This window comes from Bos taurus, chromosome 24 (genome assembly GCF_002263795.3).
Source record: "Bos taurus isolate L1 Dominette 01449 registration number 42190680 breed Hereford chromosome 24, ARS-UCD2.0, whole genome shotgun sequence".
In the NCBI taxonomy this organism is placed as follows: domain Eukaryota; kingdom Metazoa; phylum Chordata; class Mammalia; order Artiodactyla; family Bovidae; genus Bos; species Bos taurus.
Genome location: NC_037351.1, coordinates 57,279,576 through 57,302,752, shown reverse-complemented (window position 1 = coordinate 57,302,752; position 23,177 = coordinate 57,279,576). Strand labels below are relative to the sequence as shown.

Below are 23,177 nucleotides of genomic sequence, written 5' to 3'. Positions count from 1 at the left end.
ACATGAATTGTGAACTTCCAGATGTTCACAATTCTGGATATATGTCCACACACTGGATATAGAAAACGCAGAGGAACCAGAGATCAAATTGCCAACATCCGTTGGATCATTGAAAAAGTGAGAGTTCCAGAAAAACATCTACTTCTGCTTTATTGACTATCCTTTGTGTGGATCACAACAAACTGTGGAAAATTCTTAAAGAGATGGGAATACCAGACCACCTGACCTGCCTCTTAAGAAACCTGCATGCAGGTCAAGAAGCAATAGTTAGAACTGGATATGGAATAACAGACTGGTGCCAAATCAGGAAAAGAGTACATCAAGGCTGTATATTGTCACCCTGCTTATTTAACTTATATGCAGAGTACATCATCAGAAATACTGGAATGGCTGAAGCATAAGCTGGAATCAAGATTTCCGGGAGAAATATCAATAACCTCAGATATGCAGATGATACCACCCTTATGGCAGAAAGTGAAGTAGTAAAGAGCCTCTTGATGAAAGTGAAAGAGGAGAGTGAAAAAGCTGGCTTAAGACTCAACATTCAGAAAACTAAGATCATGTCATCCGGTCCCATCACTTTATGGCAAACAGATGGGGAAACAATGAGAGACTTTTATTTTGGGGGGCTCCAAAATCACTGCAGACGGTGACTGCAGCCATGAAATTAAAAGACACTTGCTCCTTGGAAGAAAAGCTATGACCAACGTAGACTGCATGTTAAAAAGCAGAGACATTACTTTGCCAACAAAGGTCCATATAGTCAGAGCTATGGTTTTTCCAGTAGTCATGTATGGATGTGAGAGTTGGGACTATAAAGAAAGCTGAGGCCTAGAAGAATTGATGCTTTTCAACTGTGGTGTTGGAGAAGACTCTTGAGAGTCCCTTGGATGCAAGGAGATGCAACCAGTCCATTCTAAAGGAAATCAGTCCTAAATATGCATTGGAACGACTGATGCTGAAGCTGAAACTCCAATACTCTGGCTACCTGATGCGAAGAACTGACTCATTTGAAAAGACCCTGATGCTGGGAAAGATTGAAGGTGGGAGGAGAAGGGGATGACAGAGGCTGAGATGGTTGGATGGCATCACCGACTCTATGGACGTGTGTTTGAGTAAGCTCCGATAGTTGGTGATGGACAGGGAGGCCTGGCGTGCTGCAGTCCATTGGGTCGCAAAGAGCTGGACACGACTGAGTGACTAAAGAACAAAGAGAAGCATCCAAAATGAATTCTGGATTGTGCTTTTTTTTCTTTAATATTTATTTACTTGGCTGTGCCGGGTCTTAGTTGTTGCATGGGGGATCGAGTTTCCTGACCAGGGATAGAACTTGGGCCCCTTACCTCAGGAGCACAAGGCTTAGCCACCGGAGAAGTCCCCGGACTGTGCATTTTTAGAAGCATTACTTTCAGGTATAACCATTTTTCTCCCTTGAATGATGCCATTTTTGTCAACGCAGGTGCACAGGGAGCCGAGAGGGCACATTGTCAAGGCCCCCCCGGGGCTTCACTGAGAACAGGTTGACGGGGCAGCCGTCGCCCAGGGAACCATTCACAGTGAGAGATGCCTCCCTTATCTCTCTGGTCATGTAACTATAGCGGTGAGTGCTCCGCCAGCTGAATGCTGGACCTCCCTCCCTGCAATACCTACTGGCTGTGTTCCTGGAGGCTAGGTTGTCAGCTCCATTTCTGCAAAATAAATATTGTCTTCATCGTCTTACACATTCCGAGACGCTTTCACTTCTGACTCATCTCAAGCTGGCAACATTCCCTTCCTTGTCATACTTTAGTTCCTCACACCCTTCCCCCCGCCCCCAAAGGGAAACCTCTGGGAGACAAATACAGAATAAATTTCAGAATAAAGCAAGAGAAGCGTTGTTGGGGTGCAGGTGGCGGACACAGGCAGCTGAGCAAAGAAGGAGAGGCGGGAACGAGGGGCGGGAGGCGGCCAGGGAGGGGGTGAGGTGGAGGAAAGACTTCGCGTCCCCAGGACGAGCGATGTCGGGCAGAAGATCCAAACTTCACCGCCACTCCCCAGAGGCATCGTGGATTTCCGCTCTCACTGGTGCCCCTTGTAAATTAATTACACTAGGGGATTAAAATACTGCCCACAGCTCTTTAGCTGCTTTAAAATTTTTTCATTTTCTCAGGCTCCACCCTGGTCAGATGAACAAAATTTATTAAGCATCTACTATGTGCAGGGTGCCTTCATATTTCTGTCGCTATGTCATGTCCAGTGCTTTTGCGACCCCATGGACTGTAGCCCACCAGGCTCCTCTGTCCAAGGGACTTCCCAGGCAAGAATACCGGGGTGGGTTGTCATTGCCTCCTCCAGGGGATCTTCCTGGATCAGGGATTGAACGTGCTTCTCCTGCACTGGCAGGTGGATTCTTTACCACTGAGACACCTGGGAAGCCCTCCCTCATCTTCCTAAAACACATCCAATTCTCTGCCCTGGAGACTCGGGGACCAGAGAGCATCATTCATTGCTGCTGGAGGTGAAGGTGAGACATCCTGTAATTTTCCCTCCTCTCTCTGTTAAGCCAGGTGGCAGAGCCCAAGTTCCTCAGATGACAGATGCCAGCACGTTTGTGTGTCTGGAGTCAAGGCAAAGGAGGGGGCTGTGAATGCAGGCTTCTCATGAACGTAACAGTGAGGGTGGTACAGAAAGAGGGCCTGTCTCCTTCACCTGCTTCATTTACCAAACCCAGAAAGACACAAAGGCCAGTTTACAGGACTGTATATTTAAACTGATCCGATAATCCCTGCATTCCGAATCGGTGCCCCTTCCAGCACAGCCTCTTCAGGGAATCCAGACCATTCTAAACATCCGTTCTTACTGCACTGGCTCTAGGACAGCAAGCCTTGGGGCCTAACACAGGGCAGAGACATGCTGGTCCCGTGCACTGACCCACCTGCCACTTCTCCCATTTCTGTCTGGAAAACCCGGTGGCCTGAATGGCATGCAAATGAAGCCTGGCATATTTTAAAAGGATGCTGCATCTATTCATACATACAAAGACTGGGAGATCAGCACACATTTGTAATAAGTTGTCTCATTTCACCCCAGGTCATCCTGATGCAGCTCTTGATATGAAAATCTAATCAAACTCTTTAGATGGATGGCGATTATTTATCTTTTTTAAATTGGAGAATAACTGCTGTACAGTGTTGTGTTTCTGCGGTGTGACAACATGAACCAGCAATAAATGTACGTATATCCCCTCCCTCCTGAGCCTCCCTCCCACTACCGAGGGATATAAAACTTAAAGAAAACATAATATAAAATAGAATAGAATAAAAATAATAAGTTGTGTGGCTGCTGTGGAAATGTCTTTATTTGGGAGGAAAGGGTGTGATAACATCCTTTCGGGGTTTGGGGGTCAGGGGAGTACGATTAGAATGAACAGCCTGTGAGCGGGATGCTCTGGGCTCCCACATGACTAATTGTGAGAGCTCAGATTTTAAGCAAATACTTTTGGCCCACAGGCCATTAGTGTTGATGCTATGATGCCCAGCAATGCCCTAGATAGCTGAGGCTGCTCCAGCAGGCCTGCACAGAGAGAGGGGCAGGTTTGCGTGGAGCTGGCAGGCCACAAACAGCCTCGGTAGAGCAGAGGGGCCCCGCCTGCACCCAGGCGGGCACTGTGCTGCAGGCAGGTCAGCTCTACACGCTGCAGACCACGCAGGGCAGAGGTCAGCACCAAATGCAGGTCATCCCTCCAGAGGCCTGAGGGCCCCGTCAGTGGAGAAGGCGAGCTGCTCAAAAGATGGCAGGAGGTGTGGGGTCCATGTTGGCCTGAGGTCCCACCCAGAGGGTGTCCACCAGCTCCAGCCACTCCACCTCACAGGAACATGAGCCAAGATGTCTAGGTTGCTGAGATTTTTTTTTCCAGAAACCTGTTTTTTTAATATGAAATTTCCCAAACCCATTGGCTCAAAATTTTTATTTCCTTAGTGTACCATGGCTCGTGGTGGCTCAGACAGTAAAGAATCTGCCTGCAATGCAGGAGACCTGGATTTGATCCCTGAGTCAGGAAGATCCTCTGGAGGAGGGCATGGCAACCCATGTCAGTATTCTTGCCTGGAGAATTTCACGGACAGAGGAGCTTGGCAGGCTATAGTCCATGGAGTCTCAAAGAGTCAGACACGACTGAGAGACTGACACTTTTCACTTTAATGTACCACAGACCAAACAGACGCACTTCTGGGTTCAGCACAGAACCCCCACTATACAAACCCTGACTCTATACAAACCCTGGCCTCACTGCACCCTAGAAGCACTGGCAGTTTAGCAAAGCGACCCTCAAGGCACTGATGGCCTCGCGGTTCCTCCACCTGTTAGGAGAGCTCTCCTGTTTGCTGTTTTCCAAACGGGGCAAAGGAAAAAACAACGTCTGACCTTTTGGGAGAAAAAGCAAAGTAATACTTAAAATTTACACGTCTCTAGTGCCAAATTGTCCCCTCGCCCATTTCTTGTTGGCTACCTGGGGGCAGATTTAATTTGACAGTGGAGGGAACAGACTTTAACCCGGGGATGGATTTTAGCTCCATCAGTTACAGGACAACCAGATGCTGGGTCCTGCCTGATCAAACAGCACCCCCCTTTCCTGAACTACAGGTCTAAACTGGATTTGATCAACCTTTCAGATCAGCTCCTAATGTACAGGAAACCCAGGAGAAAGAGGGGCACAGTATTTGATACCAAGGGAAGCAATCAAATGTGGTCAGAGAGACAATGCACTGATCCCTCGAGGTCATTCAAAAAGGGGAGACAAGACTGTTCTAGATTAACAGGGTCTTAAAAGACCTCACAGCTAACTGCAACACACGACTCTCAACAGAATTCTGGGTTAAACAGCCCAATAGTAAAAGGCATTTCAGGGCTTTTATCTGGAGGAATTCAGATCATGGACTAGGTAAGAGAGTCCATCAGGCAATTACTGTTAATTTTGTGAAAACCGCATGGTGGTTAAAAGGAATATGTTCTTCGCTTTTGTTCTTGCCTTTTTTTCCCCTAGAGACACAAGCTGAAGTATTTAGGGGCTAAATGTCACGCTGTCTACAATTCACTTCAGGAAAAAAAGCAACAGACACAGCCAATGTGGCAAAGAGTTAACAACTTAACCCTAGACTGTGGGAATGGGGGTGAGCTGGTGCCACCAAGCTATCATTACATGGCATTAAGTCCCCATTAGTCTCAGCTGCTAGTAGAGGGAAGGACTTTGGCTACATTCCTCCAATGTCCAAGTCCGTACGTGTTTTCAACTTCACCAGCTGCCAAAAGAAAAAAATGACAGCAACTCAAACAGGTATAATGTGAGGCTATACCAGCTCAACACACAATGGAGAGGAAACTGTACTAAAGAAGCAACTCCACAATATGTGTCTTGGAGCCTCCCACACAAAAACTTTTATAAAATTCTCTCAATAACCTCCGATACCAGATGATACCATCCTTATAGGAGAAAGCGAAGAACAACTAAAGAGCTTCTTGACGAAAGTGAAAGAGGAGAGTGAAAAAGTTGGCTTAAAACTCAATATTCAGAAAACTAAGATCATGGCATCCGGTCCCATTACTTCATGGCAAACAGATGGGGAAACAATGGAATCAGTGAGAGACTTTATATTTTTGGGCTCCAAAATCACTGCAGATGGTGACTGCAGCCATGAAATTAAGACACTTGCTCCTTGGAAGAAAAGCTATGACCAACCTAGACTGCATATTAAAAAGCAGAGACATTACTTTGCCAACAAAGGTCCATCTAGTCAAAGCTATAGGTTTTCCAGTAGTCAAGTATGGATGTGAGAGTTGGACTGTAAAGAAAGCTGAGCGCCGAGGAATTGATGCTTTTGAACTGTGGTGTTGGAGAAGACTCTTGAGAGTCCCTTGGACTGCAAGGAAATCCAACCAGTCCATCCTAAAGGAAATCAGTACTGAATTTTCATTGGAAGGACTGATGCTGAAGCTGAAACTCCAATACCTTGGCTACCTGATGCGAAGAGCTAACTCATTGGAAAAGACCCTGATGCTGAGAAAGATTAAAGGTGGGAGGAGAAGGGGGCGACAGAGGATGAGATGGTTAGATGGCATCACCGACTCAATGGACATGAGTTTGAGTAAACTCTTGGGAGTTGGTGATGGACAGGGAGGCCTGGTGGGCTGTGGTCCACGGGGTCACAAAGAGTCGGACACGACTGAGCAACTGAGCTGACAGCTGGTTTGTCTTCACCAAAGCTGCTCAATTTGAGGAGCAGCTTTGTGACCCCAAAAGCATTTCACCCACCCTAACCTCAAATAAAGACTCTGATCATAATTAAGGAGGAAAAAGAGGGAGGGTAGATCTAAAACTTGCATTAAATGTTCCTAATTCAGTCACCACTTAAGCCTATGACTAAAGGTTAAATGCCTCAAGATACAAGCTTAACTGAAAAAGAACACAGTTTGAAAACCCAAAGATATTTTAAGTTAAAAACAAACTTAAAAGATCTTACTTAGCAAAGTACGTCTATCTGAAATCTAATACTTGATGGTCTTTCTTCCTCTTGCATGCTCAGTCATGTCCGACTCTTTGCGACCCCATGGACAGTAACCCGCCAGACTCTTCTGTCCATGGGATTCTCCAGGCAAGAATACTGGAGTGGGTTGCCATTTCCTCCTCCTGGGGATCTTCTCAACTCAGGAATCAACCCTGTGTCTCCTGTACCAGTAGACGGATTCTCTACCACTGCGCCACCCAGGAAGCCCCCTAATACTTGATATTCACACACAATTCTAGGAACTTGGTTAGCTACCATCACATACACTGGCTAGTTCCTTAAATATGCTTTTTAAAAACTGTCTGGTCATCAAATCTAACAGTCATCTAATCCAATGGCCCATCTAATAAGCTGAACCTTGGTCACTCAAGATGAGTATTAACCTACCATGGGAAAGAACTCTGAAATCAAATAAATCTGGACCCAACTGGTCCCAACCACTCACTAGAGTGGTTTCATGTTGGGCTGATCACAATGCCTCTGAATCCTGATTTCCTCACCCAAAAGATGGAGACAATTATTCCCTCTTCGCAAACTTTAGGCAGATTCTGATTACTTCATATTACACTCCACGCACTGGGCCAGCCAACTCCAGGAGCACTCCAAACTGTCTGAAAAACGTATGTTTAGAGCCTAGACACTTGCTCAGCTCAGAGCTCTCAAACATACTGGTGATATGTAGACTTTGCAGCTTATCTTTTTTGCCTCATTTTCCTTATCTGCAAACTGAAAAGACCAATAGGGCCTGCGGCATAAGGGCTTTAGGGAGAATCCAGCCCACTGTGTAAATAGGTCAGGTCATGCCTGGCACGAAGGACACAATCAATAAACACAGGCCATCGTGACTCGCTCCCCGCCTTCCTCGTACCCCACTTTGGGAAAGCATGGGCCCCCAACTGCACATATCACTGTGGCCAAACACCAGGACTCGCTCAGTCTGCCACATCAGAAAGTGCCTAAGTCTACAGCCGTACCACCCTGAACACGCCCAGTCCTGTCTGATCTCAGAAGCTAAGCAGGATGGGGCCTGGTTAGTACTTGGATGGGAGAATGCCCGAAAGGCTTCCCAGGAAGTCAGCTGTCCCACCTCTCACTGCTGGTGAAGAGCCCAGCTCACCGGTCCCACCTTTCCTGTCTGGACGGATGGCCATGTGCTCCCCAAACCATGACTCACTCCCTTTGCCCCATCCTGACCCTAATACTGAGGGTCAAGGTCAGGGTTTTGACCTTCCATCGCAGTCCCAGCTCAGCCTCACGCCCCCCACACAGAAGTTTCTAGACCCACTGCCACAAGAACGTGTGTTCCCTGCTGTGGGCTTGGGAGCGGTGATTCTGCCAAGACACCAACATCAAACAGAGACCCTCCGTTGGCCACCCTGCAGGGCCCCGAGATGCTCTTCTGACACCAGCCTTTGTGCTCCCTCCCCTTCACTCATTTTGCGTCAGAGTCCCAGGCAGGCTCCCTCCACTGGTCTACACAGACCCTTCGTGAAAATTACAAAAAGTACCTGCCCCGAGTGGCAGAATTGGGGGGTGAGGGCGATGCCTGATGAGCTAATAGCACCTCTGAGAATGAGAAAGGGGACCTTCCTGGAGGAACACCAGGCCACCCTGCACCACTGCTACCATCATTAGACTCTCCTACTGAAGTCAAGCCAAGCCAACTGCCCTGTGCAAGATCTCTGGGGTTATTAATGAGACTAAGAGCTACAGCCTCTGTGCTGAGATGAGGGGTCGGGGGGCGGGGAACTGGCGGAGCCAGGATGGCCCAGGGACGAGAGTCGTTTCCTCCTCTTGGGCTGGGGAGCCCGGCAGAGGTGTTGCCACCTGAACTGGAGCTGGAGAGATGGGAGAATGGCCCCAGGAAGGATGTGAGCAGACCCCAGGCAGAGGGGAAACACCCGCCAAGGCAAGAAGCAGCACATTTCAGGCATTTAGAGGACTGTGGGCTTTCAATGAAGGGGCAGGAAAAGGAGGGGAGGGGAGAGATGAGGTCATTGTCCACCCCTTCTTGAGAATCCACGATGTGCTGGTACCCTGTAAGGCAGGGGGAGTCAAAAATAAGTAAAAATAAACCCTCCCTGTCAGAAGTTAAAAATGTAGTCTAGGAGAAAAAAACAGTTATAAAATGACAGCGATGACGCACACAGTGGTCCTTCCAGGTCATAGGGCCTATGGAAGGACGTGACCTGCTAGGGGACTGGGGGGACCGGAGGAGGTGACGACCAGCGGGGTGGCTGGCAGGTGAGGGGGGGCCGTGGGGGAAAGGCAGGCGGCGGCCCGCGCGGGACCCGAGCAAGTGGCAAGCTGACCGGTGAGGGCTTGACACACCTCGTTACCAAGGGACCGGAAACCGCCACCTTAACAGGAAACTGGGTTTTCAGCCCACAGATGAGGGCGGATCAAACCACACAGGAAGAGTTACCCGTCCAGGTCTGCGCCTCAGCTCAAAACGCTCTGCAGCAAGCTGGAGGGCGAGAGGTGTGGCGGTCAGTGAGTCACTCGAGGAAGCAAGGAGCAGTAGTCCGTCCAGCGGCACGGCGTCCGGGAGCCTCCCGGAGGGCGGAGTCTCCTTGACCCGGAAACGCCGTGCTCGGTCCCACAAGACCACCCATTTCCAAAACGGAAGCGGGAACCCAGTGTTTTCAACACGACTTTACGTCCCTTTGGACGTGTCGCTGGCATTTTACACGTGGCCTGCTTTTTGAAAGAGTCCGATTTTCCTTTGCTCACGCTTAAAAAAAAAAAGCCTTTCAAAAAGCTCACACAGCATGTCTGTCATAGTACGGACCATAAAGACGGGTGTCTCTGCCTTGGGCGACCACTGTCTCCATCTGGACCCCGGGTCCTGACGTCCCACTTGATTCAGCACACCACACAAGGGTGTCCCTGTTGAGATGACAGACGATAGGGCTGCCCTTCTTCCCCGAAGGCTGGGCCCAAAAGGAGGCATCTTTCTCTACTACAGCCATTCTCCACACAGACCAACTGCTCAGAAGTCCCAGGGGAGCAAGAGCTCAGTTATCATCTTCCAACAAAGGCCCTTTCAGTCAAATGAGACTTTGCTGGACGGAAGCTGCAAAGTGACCCTGTGTCCTTGGCACTGGATTGGGAGGATTTCAGGTGCAGCTGCGTCGGCCACCCGAGCCCGGAGGCAGGTCCGGACACTGGTCCTCAGGGCTGCAGCCTCAAGCAGCCTCCGAGGGGCCGGGAGCCCATCCGGCAGGGCACTGGGTCGCCCCCAGCAGCATCACCTACTCCGACCAACACACCCTCCCCTCCCGCCACCCACCATGACCCCCATCCTCAGGCCAAGTGACCTAGACAGCCTCCTGTGACTCCAGACTATAAATCCAAATCCCAACACGTCCAATCCTGTATCATTTCTATCAAATCCAAGTTTCCGACAATGCCACTGATGAAAACTGTCCTTCCTCCTCCATCCATCAGGGCTCCCAGCTCCTACCCAGCCCTCCTTCTGTGAAGGGAGAACTGGGATCGTGCAAGGAAGAGGTCCCCAACCTCCCGGATATAATGCCTGATGATCTAAGGTGGGCTGATGTATGTACTGCTACTAATAATAGAGATAAAGTGCACAATAAATGCAATGTACTTGAATCATCCCTTAACCATCCCCCTCATGGCCTCCCCACCATCCATGGAAAAACTCTTGCATGATACTGGTCCCTGATGTCAAAAACACTGGGGTCAGCTGCTGTGAGGTGCAGAGGTGGAGGGGACATTCAGTGACAGGGGCTGAGGGAAAAGGGGCCTGCCGGGTTGTGGTTCAGGATGACGCGGAGAAAAGGGTCTCACTCCGGGGAGTGAGAAGCACGGAAGGCACTACAACATCGGCCACGCTCACGGCTGCGCCCCTGCCGCCCTCAGGACACATGAGTGGTACCAGTGGATCAGAGTCACCCTGGGGTTCCCTCCGACCCCCGGAAACTGCCCTCCCTGCTCCCTGCTCCCTGCTTTCTGCTCATGTACCGGAGGTGACTCGGAAAGAGGTGCTCCAGGGAATGTGGAAGAACCTTCAGGTCACTGGGCAAATGATAGGGTGCGAGCCGGCGCCCTTCTCCTGGGAGGGGCCAGCGTGGAGTGGCCCTGCTCCGTCCCCCAGCTCTCCCAGGGCCACCCACTCACCGGCAAACGGGTCTTTGGAGAACGGGGGCACCTAAGAGAGGAGGAGAGGGAAGGAGGGGGGCAGGCAGGTGTGTGCGGAACTCACTGAACTGAGACAGGGAAGGCAGAACCGGATTCAGAGCTTCTGACTCATTTTCTGGAACCCAGTCTGTGAAGCCGCGACACTGCTTCTTTCCACTGAACGTCTTGAGGCATTATCTATAACTCCTCTCTAATCTGTCCCCGAGAAATGATCCCTTCTCTTCTCGTATAAATGATAACAATTCAAGGCTCAGCTCTGCTTGGCTCTTATAAGATTTGGAGCTCAAGTCTGCTCCAATTTTAACCTCAGATCTTCTGAACAGGCTGAAAAACATAATCTGAATCCATTTCAATTTTTTTTTATGAAGAGTTTTGGATAAAACAAAACGAAAATGAATTTAAGGAAAAGTGACTGAAATTTTCCAAATCCAGCTCCTTCCTTCCAAACCCTAACATTTGATGCAGAGTCAGCGAGAACGATAGGCATTTTTTTTTTTTTTTGACATAAAACACAATCTACTCGTCAGTGTGCAAATGCGGAACGTGAAAAGCCAACCGGCCCAGTTCTGTTCTTGATGCTGGTGCCTGTTAAGTAGTAGAAGAAAGATACTAAAAACAAGCCTCTGTCTCCAATAAATGTCTCGTTTAGTAAGAGGGAAGTGAAGCGTTAGAGCATTGGTTCAGGCGCGTGGTGAGCTGCTCAGGGGCTTCGCAGTCACATGAGGAAGAAGCTGCAGGTGGATGCGTCTCCCAGCCCAGCACCTGGAGCTCAGGCTGGCGGCAGCGCCCCAGAGCGCGTCGTTTCCTGGAGAGACGACTCAGAAAGCTAACCCTCCGTCAGTCATCTGGGCACGCTGAAGCATGAGAGATTTTTTAAAAAATATTTCCCCGATATTGAACGTGCATCAATTTTACTTATTTATAGGCGATACTGCAGCATCAGTTTCAGGGCCCCACAATAAAGCAAATATCATCATACACTGAGCCACACAAACTCGGGCTTCCCATGACATATCACACAGTTACTTTTAGTCTATTAGATGTGCAATAGTTATAAATAGTCCATATATTAGTTATTTATAGTCTGTTGGATGTGCAATAGCATTCTTTTTGTAAAAAGTGTAAGTACCTTAATTTAAAAATACGTTCTTGCTTAAAAAATAATGTCAGCCATCGTCTGACAACATAGTTGCCACAAACCTTCCATTTGTTTAAAATAACAACAAACAAACAAAAAAAAAACCAGTACTCTGCTGCTGCTAAGTGGCTTCAGTCGTGTCTGACTCTGTGCAACCCCATAGACTGCAGCCCACCAAGCTCCCCATCCCTGGGATTCTCCAGGCAAGAATACTGGAGTGGGTTGCCATTTCCTTCTCCAATGCATGAAGGTGAAAAGTAAAAGTGAAGTCGCTCAGTCCTGTCCGACTCTGAGCGACCCCATGGACTGCAGTGCAATAAAGTGAGATATGCCTGGATTTCTAATTGGTCATTTCGCCAGGTGCAAGTCATTAGTAACTTAGTGATTTCTTTGCTAAATAAAACTCAAAGCAGGCATGGTGCGACTTCCGTGGGGATCCAGTGGCTAAGCTCCACGATCCCAGTGTGGGCGCCCTGGGTTCGATCCCTGTTCAGGGAACTAGATTCCACATGCCACAATTTAAAGAGTTCTCATGCCGCAACTAAAGGCCCCACACTGCAACTGAAAAAAGATCCTGCATTCCGCAACCAAGACCCAGAGCAGCCTAATAAACAAGTATTGGAAGAAAAAAACCAGGCCTGGTAACAGCACAGCGTATAAAAGAGGTCTGACCAACGGCAGTCAGGGGCTTCAGTGGGGTGTGGGAGGACGAGCTGAGCTGGACAGAACGAGCCTCGTCACGCAGCATCTCCAGGGTCAGGCTGAGGCCCTGAGGCCAGAGCATCACCACGGGCCACCATCCTGGGGACACAGACGATGAGCCAGGGTTTCGACGAGGTGATTCCAGCAGCCAGCATGGCCCTCGTGGTTCAACCCCATGGGGTACCCAACGTGAAGAGGGTGTCCTGAGAGGGGGCCAGCGATCTGTTTCAGCACCACTGGCATATGTGGCAGGCCACTGGCAGCCCTTCAGGATTTAAGAATTAACCTTTCCTGTTTCCATTAAACAGGGAAGATAAATTAGATCAACTTCTGCTATAGGCCAAAAGTTCAAAAGGGCTTTCTTCTCTGAAATCTGGTTCAAATTCTAGCTCCCAGCAGCTCTAATCCTTACTCTGCTCCCAGGTCTTACAACTTACGGCAACACACTGTCAAGAGTCAATAGGGCTGACTGAAAAATACAGGAATACCAGGTGCAACACCCAAATTAAAAAGCTGAAACACCCCAAATGATTAGGCTGCCAGTGCTTCTGTAAATGCCACTGCTGCTGCTGCTGCTAAGTCGCTTCAGTCGTGTCCAACTCTGTGCGAGCCCACAAACGCAGCCCACCAGGCTCCCCCGTCCCTGGGATTCTCCAGGTAAGAACACTGGAGTGGGTTGCCATTTCCTTCTCCAATGCATGAAAGTGAAAAGTGAAAGTGAAGTCGCTCAGTCGTGTCTGACTCTTAGCGACCCCGTGGACTGCAGCCCGCCAGGCTCTCTGTCCATGGGATTTTCCAGGCGAGAGTACTGGAGTCGCGTGCCATTGGAATCACCAAATCTCTTAATTCCAAAATTACACATGTCAAAAACTACCCAGTTCTCCCAGGAACAAAATGATCCTTTGTTTCCCTCAGCTAGAGTTGATTAAAAAAAGCACACACACACACACACCAACAGGAATATATTAAAATGAACACAAACATATTCTCAAACTTATTTTTCTGCTGCAGAAAAACAGAAACATCTGAATCTAATTTCCTCATTAAACCCATGGGAAGGCCAAGCCAGCCCAGCTGAGACAAGGTCTATACCCCTGCAAGAATGTGGGCCCTGAACCAGTTGCATCTGCATCGCCTACTCAGTCAGAAACTGGTGGAAGGGGGCAGCAATCTCTGCTTTAAGAAGCCGCCCCCCTCCCTCCAGGTGATTCCCATGGATGCCTGAATTTGAAAAGTTTTTGCTTAAACTCCAGAAACCTACACAACAACAAAGCAGACATACCTGGCTCCGAAGATGTCCTTCTTGGCGAGATCAATTCCAGAAACAACCTTCACTCTGAGAATACGCGACTCTCCCTGTTGGAGAGGGGGAAAAAAATAGATTAAAAAACAGACTTTTGATCCATCGTTTTCTTACCCAATACACAAAGTCAATGATTCCTCTTCAGTCTAGTGGTGGGATCTGGAACAAAGCAATGGGTGATCGATCCTTCCTTAGACTAAATTCCAAAGGCAATATTCCTGTTCTGAAATCCTACAACCCTTAGAATATACTGCAAAGACTGAATAAGCAAGTGGATGTCCTACAACCCTCGACATTTAGAGCAACCAAGTTAATTAAGCACAAGTTTAATTCAAACTAGGTCATGCAGATCAATTATTTCTACCATTGATAGGAAATATTTCCCAGCTGTAGCAGGAACACAGCCGCACACATGAGACCACTGAGATGATGCCCAAGTGCAACAAGATCCCATAAATTCCATAAATAATTCCTCCTTTGAAGTTAATATACATGTGTGTGAGGGCCGAGAGAGGAATTTCACATGGTAAAAATCTCTTCTCAAAATTACAGTTTCAAAATGTCAGTGCTGGCAAGCAAAAATAATGTCTCGTGCCAGTAAAAAAAAAAAAAAAAAAAAAGGCATCACCCCAAATGGAAATGACCCCAAACCATCTCAGAAGCCATTCATTCATTCATCTGCCCGCTTATTCATTCATTCCAATGTTTTCTAAGCAGCTCCGAGGCAGTGCGCATGGAGCTTGGACTTGAAAGTGCTGATGGTCCATTGAGAGGGATGCGCAAAGCGATAGCACAGGCCCACGCGTTAGTGCCACGGCGGGAGAAGGGCTAGTCTGTGGCTAAGGCATTCGGGACAGACGAGACGGCTTACAGGGAGGGGAAGACAGAAACCCAGGGTGACTCTCAGGCTCCGGTTTCAGTCACTAAGTCTTAACATAAATCAAAACAGAGGATTCAGTTGGATTCCAGGTGCCATATGAAACAACCAGATGGGGGGGGGAAGATGACTAAATAGATAAATAGGAGAGACACCTAGTCTTGGCTAGATACTTGGGAGTTTTCAGTGTAGAGTTGACAGGTAGAGCTCAAGATGTGTGAGAAGTTATCCAAGAAGAGTGAGAACAAAAAATAGCTCTGGATGGAGCCCCACGTGCAGAGGGGCAAGAGAGAAGTAATCCGAAATTTGTCTACCCAATGTGTTTAGAGAAGACATAGGTGAGGGAAAGAAAGCCCTGAGTGACCTGTAGGGTCTGTCATGTCAACGGAGATGAAGGCAGGGTGAAACAAAATACGGGAAAAGGGTGCTGAACCCTTGTCCACTAGCCGCTCAGATCAAGGACACATACATGCAATTGAACACATTTGAGAACCTTTCCCTTCCAGGATTCTTTACCCCTCCAACCATCACTCCGAACAGAAGGCTGCTCGCATGCAAACACAACAAGGGACACAAACATGTGTGTCTTATTCCCTTTCCAGAGGCCTGCAGTCAAGTCGGACAGGATTTCACGCTTTCCAGCCTGCGTGAAGGGCTTCCCTGGTGGCTCAGAGGCAAAGCGTCTGCCTGTAATGCAGAAGACCTGGGTTTGATCCATGGGTCAGGAAGATCCCCTGGAGGAATGGCAACCCACTCCAGTATTCTTGCCTGGAAAATTCATGGACAGAGGAGCCTGGCAGGCTACAGTCCATGGGATCGTAAAGAGTCGGACACGACTGAGCAACGTCACTTCACTTCAGCCTTCACGAAAGGATTCAACCAGGTCAGAGATAACTAAAACAGGGCCATACTACCGGACCTACTAAAGCTCCCAAGGTTACACAGCCTTCTCTTGGTCCTTGAAGCAGGTGCTGAGCACGCTTCCCTTTCTCTTACACAGTCAGGTCACCACCAATCATCAGGGATTCCTCCTCAGCGTGTTCTCTAGGCTAAGGCTTTCCATTTCTCACAGCAAGCTGTACCTGTAGCCATCATTTGACAGGTCCTCTGGCCAGCTCAGATGGTAAAGAATCTGCCTGCAGTGCGAGAGATCCAGGTTTGATCCTTGGGTTGGGAAGATCTGCTGAAGAAGGGAATGGCTACCCACTCCAGTATCCTTGGGGCTTCCCTGGTGGCTCAGACGGTAAATAAAGAATCTGCCTGGAATGTGGAAGACCTGGGTTCAATCCCTGGGTTTGGAAGATCCCCTAGAGGAGGGCATGGCAACCCACCTCAGTATTCCTGCCTGGAGAATCTCATGGACAGAAGAGCCTGGCAGGCTACAGTCCACAGGGTTACAAAAAAGTTGGACATGACTAAGCAACTTTCTTCACTTTCTGGCCTACTCAGCTCAAGTAATGCCACAGTTTAAGTATTTTTTACACGTGGATCAAACTTTGGCAACACACCTGTGGAGAGTTCCTGGTACACCTGGGAGAGTTTATGACCCACTTATAATGCCTGTGGGCTTCCCGGTGGCTCAGTGGTAAAGAACCTGCCTGCCAATACATGAGATGTAGGTTCGGTCCCTGGGTCAGGAAGGTCCCCTGGAGAAGGAAATGGTAACCCACGACAGTATTCTTACCTGGAAAATCCCATGGACAGAGGAGCCTAGCGCCCTACAGTCCATGGGGTCACAGAGAGTCAGACATGACCAAGCACTCATGCACACACAAGTACCCATAGCATACCAGTTGAGAACCACAGGTTAAAATGAAATCCTCGTTTGCCAGGCAAAGAGGTTAAGACTTTACTTGGGGGAATAAGGAACCATTCAGAAGAAGAAATGAGGACAAGGAGATGAACATATTTTTTCTATCACCTTGCCTCCCCGTTTCAACTCTGCCATCCTCTACCAATAACAGATCATGCAAATCAGCAATTCTCCCCGACACCACTGTGCACAGAAGGGATGTTGGCTGGAACCCCCAGAGGATGGATACCATTAAAGGAAAGCACTTCATCTCCAGGCTGGTCCTGGATGCTGGCTGAAGCAGATGTGTGATGTAGCAGCAGGAAGGTAAAAGGACCTATGAGAAGCGGGGAGGAGGAGGAAGGGTCTGCAAAGCAGTAACTCCTTCCAAAGACCAACTCAGAGCAGCCCAGCTAGTTATGCACTTGTGGCTGATGTGGGGGCGACAAAGAAGGGACAGCTTGATGGAAACCGAGATACAGTCAATCCAGGCACAGAGGAGAAGACAAGGGTTCTGGTTAGAAATGCCCTGTTGCACATCCTTTGGGGTTTTGAAAATCCTGGACAGAGTCCTGGACTTTCTACCAACTCCATAGGGGGTTCAATGGAACCTTGACTGGGTTCTAAGGAATAAGATGAGCCCTGCTAACAGCAGTGCCCTTGGGTTTAACATTGGGTGGATGTTCTTACACTGGACAGACCTTCTCTGCAAAAACATACATTTTAAAAATCAGAGAACATATCTACAAATAAATGAATAAAAATAAGTTTAAATTAATGGACACTTAGAATTTTTTTATGAAAACTGATGTATTCATTCAATAAGCTTGAACAACTGTTCTAAGATTTAGGGATACAGCCATGAAGACAGACAGAACCTCTACCCCACCCTGCCCACATTTTAGTGCTGAGAGTGTGCTCAACCCCATGGAGAAACAAATCCAGAGGCTCTGAACACATTAAACTTTTGTACCTACACTGATTCAGTAAACAAATTCTCGCCTAGGAATCAATCCTAAGAAAATAAACACGGATACATGTACCAAAATCCAAAAAAAAACTAGATAAGTCATCAAAGCATTTATGTAAAAGACACAAAAGTAGACATTTAAATATTCATGGCAATTCCACGCAGTGGGCTATAGTACTGTCATTAAAAATGTGTGCACTCTGTCAGGATCTTCATTCATCCCACAAGTTTGTATTAAGCAGCCACAGCTGCGGGACTCATTACCTCGGGATAGAGATGCGACAAACTGAAGCTCCCCCCACTTAAAGTAACCCACAGTCTAGCGAAGAGAGGTGGGGTACAAGCAAATCCAAACAAACAAGCCAGATGATATCTAATGGTGGTGACTGCTCGACTACAATAGCACAGTCGAAAAAAAAAAGCAACCACGAGGAGGGAGGGAGGGAGGAGATCTACGCCTGGTAGCTGGAGAGGTGACATCTGAGCTGAAAGCTGAAGAAGACAGCAGGTGCTGGGCTGTGGGGGGCTCAGGCAGAGATGCTGGCAGCTCCCATCGCCGCAGAGGACAAGTCCAAGGGGAGAGGCTGTGGGGGCGGGGGCAGCATGGCCGGCGGGGTCAGAGTGCGGTGGGCCAGCCTCGTGGGGGTGGGGGGCATAACTGCAACCATCTTTGGAAAGTTTCAAGCAGGACAGTGACAACATTTGACTTCAGTTTTTAAAAGACCCTTCGGTTGCTGGGGGACAGTCACTTCAGGGGACCAAGACCAGGAGCGGGGAGACCAATTACAAGCAGATCTGGAAAGAGAGGGCGGGGTTTCACATACGGCGGAGATGGAGAGGGGACCAGATTTTGCCCACAAAATCATGTTCAAAATAAACTATTTGTTTTTTCTTTTTTTTAAAGAAAGTTACAAAACGGTTTATACAACTGAGTTAGAGACCAGCACGTTGTTGAACAGGCTGTTTCCCCTTTCGACTACGACTGGCAAGGAGACTACATTTCCCAGCACACCTTGCAGTTGGGTGCGGTAATGCGACTAAGTTCTGGCCAATGAGACGTGGGCAGAAATGCTGGCTGCATTTTCCAGACGAGGTCGGTAAGACCCTCCCGCTCACCCATCCAATCTTGTCCCCCTTCCCCTGCCCAACAGAAAATTCTGAAGGCCAAGAAGGCGGCGCATCTCCCGCCTCACTCTGCCCCTTCCACCTTCACCTACCGACCCTTCCCAGGCGGTGAAGTGCAGACTTGCAGAGCTTACTCTCACTGAAAGCTGCAGGTTGCTTTAGCTTTTAACCTGCCTTCACAATACAGTGGCATTTTAAAATAAATATCAACTATATATTCAGGCACACGCAAAGCCCTAGAAAGGGTGATGATAAGAATGATCATCTCTGGATAATGGATAACTTCTTTTTGCTTATTTGCATTTTTTTCCTTTTGAAACATTAAATATTTTTGTTTGGAAACTACATTTATGTAGAAACTTCAGAAAATACAAAAGGGGGAAGAACAGAAAATTTAAAATCACAGGCATAGGAATACAGGTTTCCATATTTTTGAAATGAAGAAACCTTTTGTCCCAAGAAAACACAGCTACATGTTGTATTTTAGCTAACTCTCAAAGGCACAGAGGTGTCTATTTGGAGGACAAGAATAGAGTTCTCATGTAATATGGAGTCAACAGCTGGGAGATAAAAGGGGAGAGGGCCTTTATTGAGCACTTCCTATTTACAAGCTGTGGTTGCAGGAAATTTCACTTCGCCCTGAAGGTTAGGAGCGGGAGAGCAGGAAAGAAAATGCTACTCTTAAAAAAAATAGTTTCTGGATTAAAGATCTAAATGTAAGATCAGAAACTATAAAACTCCTAGAGGAGAACATAGGAATGCAAACTAGTACAGCCACTATGGAGAACAATGTGGAGATTCCTTAAAAAACTGGAAATAGAACTGCCTTATGATCCAGCAATCCCACTGCTGGGCATATACATTGAGGAAACCAGAATTGAAAGAGACACGTGTACCCCAATGTTCACTGCAGCACTGTATATAATAGCCAGGACCTGGAAGCAACCTAGATGTCCATCAGCAGATGAATGGATAAGAAAGCTGTGGTACATATACACAATGGAGTATTACTCAGCCATTAAAAAGAATACATTTGAATCAGTTCTAATGAGGTGGATGAAACTGGAGCCTATTATACAGAGTGAAGTAAGCCAGAAAGAAAAACACCAATACAGTATACTAACGCATATATATGGAATTTAGAAAGATGGTAACAATAACCCTGTGTACAAGACAGCAAAAGAGACACTGATGTATAGAACAGTCTTTTGGACTCTGTGGGAGAGGGAGAGGGTGGGATGATTTGGGAGAATGGCATTGAAATATGTATAATATCATATATGAAACAAGTCGCCAGTCCAGGTTCGATGCACGATACCGGATGCTTGGGGCTGGTGCACTGGGACGACCCAGAGGGATGGTATGGGGAGGGAGGAGGGAGGAGGGTTCAGGATGGGGAACACATGTATACCTGTGGCAGATTCATTTTGATATGTGGCAAAACCAATACAATACTGTAAAGTTAAATAAAATAAAGTAAAAAAAGTAATAATAAAAAGTTTTTTACACACAGGTTTCAGACATTCAGTAAAAACTTCTTATCTTTGCTTCCTCTCAATAACAAGGTTGCACACCATAAGATAAGCAGCCATCACCACTCTGCAAGGAAACACATGACCAGGTATATGACTCATTTATCAGATGCAGTGGGCCCCACGCTGAGCAGCTACACTCTCTGAAGCATTTTATTACTTTCATAAAATCTATGCATGACATTTTAGTCCCTGGTTATGACTCCCCAGAATCAAATATTTAACTAAGGTGGATTATGACAATGAAAATATTATCTGGAGATGGATTGTATGAGGCAGAGAAGAAGTGAGGCCAGATAACCCAGGCTATCCCGACTTTGAGGGTTCCTCCCATTCTATTAATCAACTGTCCTGCATTGTTATTTGGTAACAAGGATTCTCTGCATTTGACATGTATTTCTCCTTCCTACTTAATTTTCTAATTCTTCATCGAGATATTAAACAAGGCGCTCAAACCATAAAATGGATGGTATTCTGAAGGCTCATTTTGTAAGTCAGTTGTTTACAATTCAGTTCAGTTCAGTCGCTCAGGCATGTCCAACTCTTTGTGACCCCATGAACCGCAGCACACCAGGCTTCCCTGTCCATCACCAACTCCCAGAGTTTACCCAAACTTAGGTCCATTGAGTCAGTGATGCCATCCAACCATCTCATTCTGTTGCCCCCTTCTCCTCCTGCCTTCAATCTTTCCCAGCATCAGGGTCTTTTCAAATGAGTCAGCTTTTTGCATCAGGTGGCCAAAGTACTGGAGTTTCAGCTTCAGCATAAGTCCTTCCAATGAACACTCAGGACTGATCTCCTTTAGGATGGACTGGTTGGATCTCCTTGCAGTCCAGGGAACTCTCAAGAGTCTTCTCCAGCACCACAGTTCAAAAGCATCAATTCTTCAGGGCTCAGCTTTCTTTATAGTCCAACTCTCACATCCATACATGACTACTGGAAAAACCATAGCTTTGACTGGACAGACCTTTGTTGGCAAAGTAATGTCTCTGCTTTTTAATATACTGTCTAAGTTGGTCATAACTTTCCTTCCAAGGAGTAAGCGTCTTTTAATTTCATGGCTGCAGTCACCATCTGCAGTGATTTTGGAGCCAAAAAAAATAAAGTCAGCCACTGTTTCCACTGTCTCCCCATCTATTTGCCATGAACGACTCAGTAGCCTGCTCATATAAACTGTGTGTAAACAGTGACCAGATCCCAACGCCCACCCACAAAACCTCTTAAATACAGCATCTATCAAAGTGCTTCCTTTGGTAAAAATAAATCTCAAGTCCAACTCAACACAAGACACTAGAATTGACCTTTTCTCCATGAATCTGCCTTGAGAAGGTGAACTTTAATCCTTTATTTCCGATTATATTTTATTCCCAATTCTTAACAATGGCAAAGGATTCCCACCCCAAAAGGTGGTATCTGGGTTGCGAAATAGTGGTCTTACTCCACAGGGATCCACTGTGACCCCACATATCATACACACCAGCTGTCCATGTGGACAAGGAAGTCTGGCGCCAGGGCACCTCTTAATTGTTCTCCCGTAAATGAGTTTATGTCTTTACCTTCCATATTCTACAGTACATTTGTAGTTCTAGTTATTATTAACACTTGCAGTAAACACTCTAGATTAAAAGAGATAATTGATAATTTTGTGCCGCTCAAGTATCTAAGTTATATATACATCAACTAACTTTAGTTGCCTTAAAAAAATAAGACAACATGTGGGAAGTGTCCACATAGTGCCTGATACCCAGAAGATACCGTTCATCTCTCCATTCCCACCTGGCTCTTGCCCCAACTAGGAGACAAGATTGTGTTCCAGATGTTTTTGAAAATCCTGCACCGGCCCATCACCCCACATTCTCATCATCGCCAACTCTTGCTATATCCTATCCTCTCTACCTCCTTTCTCCCCTTTCTACCCCAATTCCTGTCCGCTAAACCTGTGCCCCTATTCACTCTCTTGAGGGGTTCCCTGATCTCACAACGCTGGTAACTTTTCTCTCTCCCTCCCTGTGCGTTCTCCACTTTGACCTAATGACACACTCAACAACAACAATGTGTTGAGTGATTCATCTTCAAGGCATTTTCCTAGCAGAAAGGAGGAGCACAAAACTGAGCAAGACGGTCTTCTCTGCTGCTCGGGGCCTAGCAGTCAACTGTGGGGATTAGACACACACACATGTGAAATACGCCTAGGATACAGGGCTGACACAGAGGAAAAGATGTGTGTGATGAGAACAAAGATGGAGGACGGAAAACAAGAGCAGCTCAACACCAAGACTACACGTCCAGCTCAAGCTCACGTGATAAAGATGACAGCAAACAGCCCCGGCCCACAAGACTATCCGTGGTAGCTGTTCACCAGTGTCAGTCTGACACATAATATATGAAACAAGCGAAGTCCCAAGGATATCAGTTGTGGAAAAAGCTGCAGAAACACTGGATCCTGCACAATCTAAATTCCTTAACTTCTACTAGATTACAGCCATTCTTCTACCCAACAAACAGGAGGAAGTGAAAAGGATGGCCCTCCAGAGCAGCATCAATGTGAACGCACAAGGTGACTGACTTTCAGAAATTATGTTGTGTGGCTTTAAAACAGGTTCACAAATTCTTGAAATTCCTTGAAGAGGGAGGGCTTCATTTCTCTCCCTGGCAAGGGGTTGGACTTAGCCACGTCTTTCTAATAAGACCATGGGGGAGGTAACAGTGTGTAACTTTGAAGATTGTGTCATAAAAAGCACTGTGGCTCACTCTCTCTCTGAGATCATTCATTCGGGGGAAACCAGACACTGCCATGCGGGGAGGACTCTCAAGAAGCCTGAGGAGAGGAGAGGTCCCTGCAGAGAGGAACGGAGGGCTCCTGCCGACAGCCACGTGGATGAACCTTCTTGGAAGGGGGTCTTCCAGCCCCAGTTAAGCCCTGTGATGACAGCCCTCCTGGCTGACATCATGACTGCAACCTCATGACAGATCTTACATGCCAGCAAGGCATGAGTCAGAGGCACCCAGCTAAGCCATTTTTGATCTCTGGA

At 47.4% G+C, this 23,177-nt stretch overlaps 1 protein-coding gene across 11 annotated transcripts in view; it reads right to left on the bottom strand.

Annotated features, from left to right (window-relative positions):
• The window catches only part of NEDD4L (NEDD4 like E3 ubiquitin protein ligase), a 386,984-nt gene that overhangs the window by 247,873 nt on the left and 115,934 nt on the right, over nucleotides 1-23,177 (bottom strand). For all 11 annotated transcript variants that reach the window (XM_059881094.1, XM_059881095.1, XM_059881096.1 and 8 more), the window contains exon 2: nucleotides 13,829-13,902. In XM_059881094.1, the coding sequence (XP_059737077.1) occupies nucleotides 13,829-13,902 (74 nt within the window). The remainder of the gene's footprint in view (nucleotides 1-13,828; nucleotides 13,903-23,177) is intronic.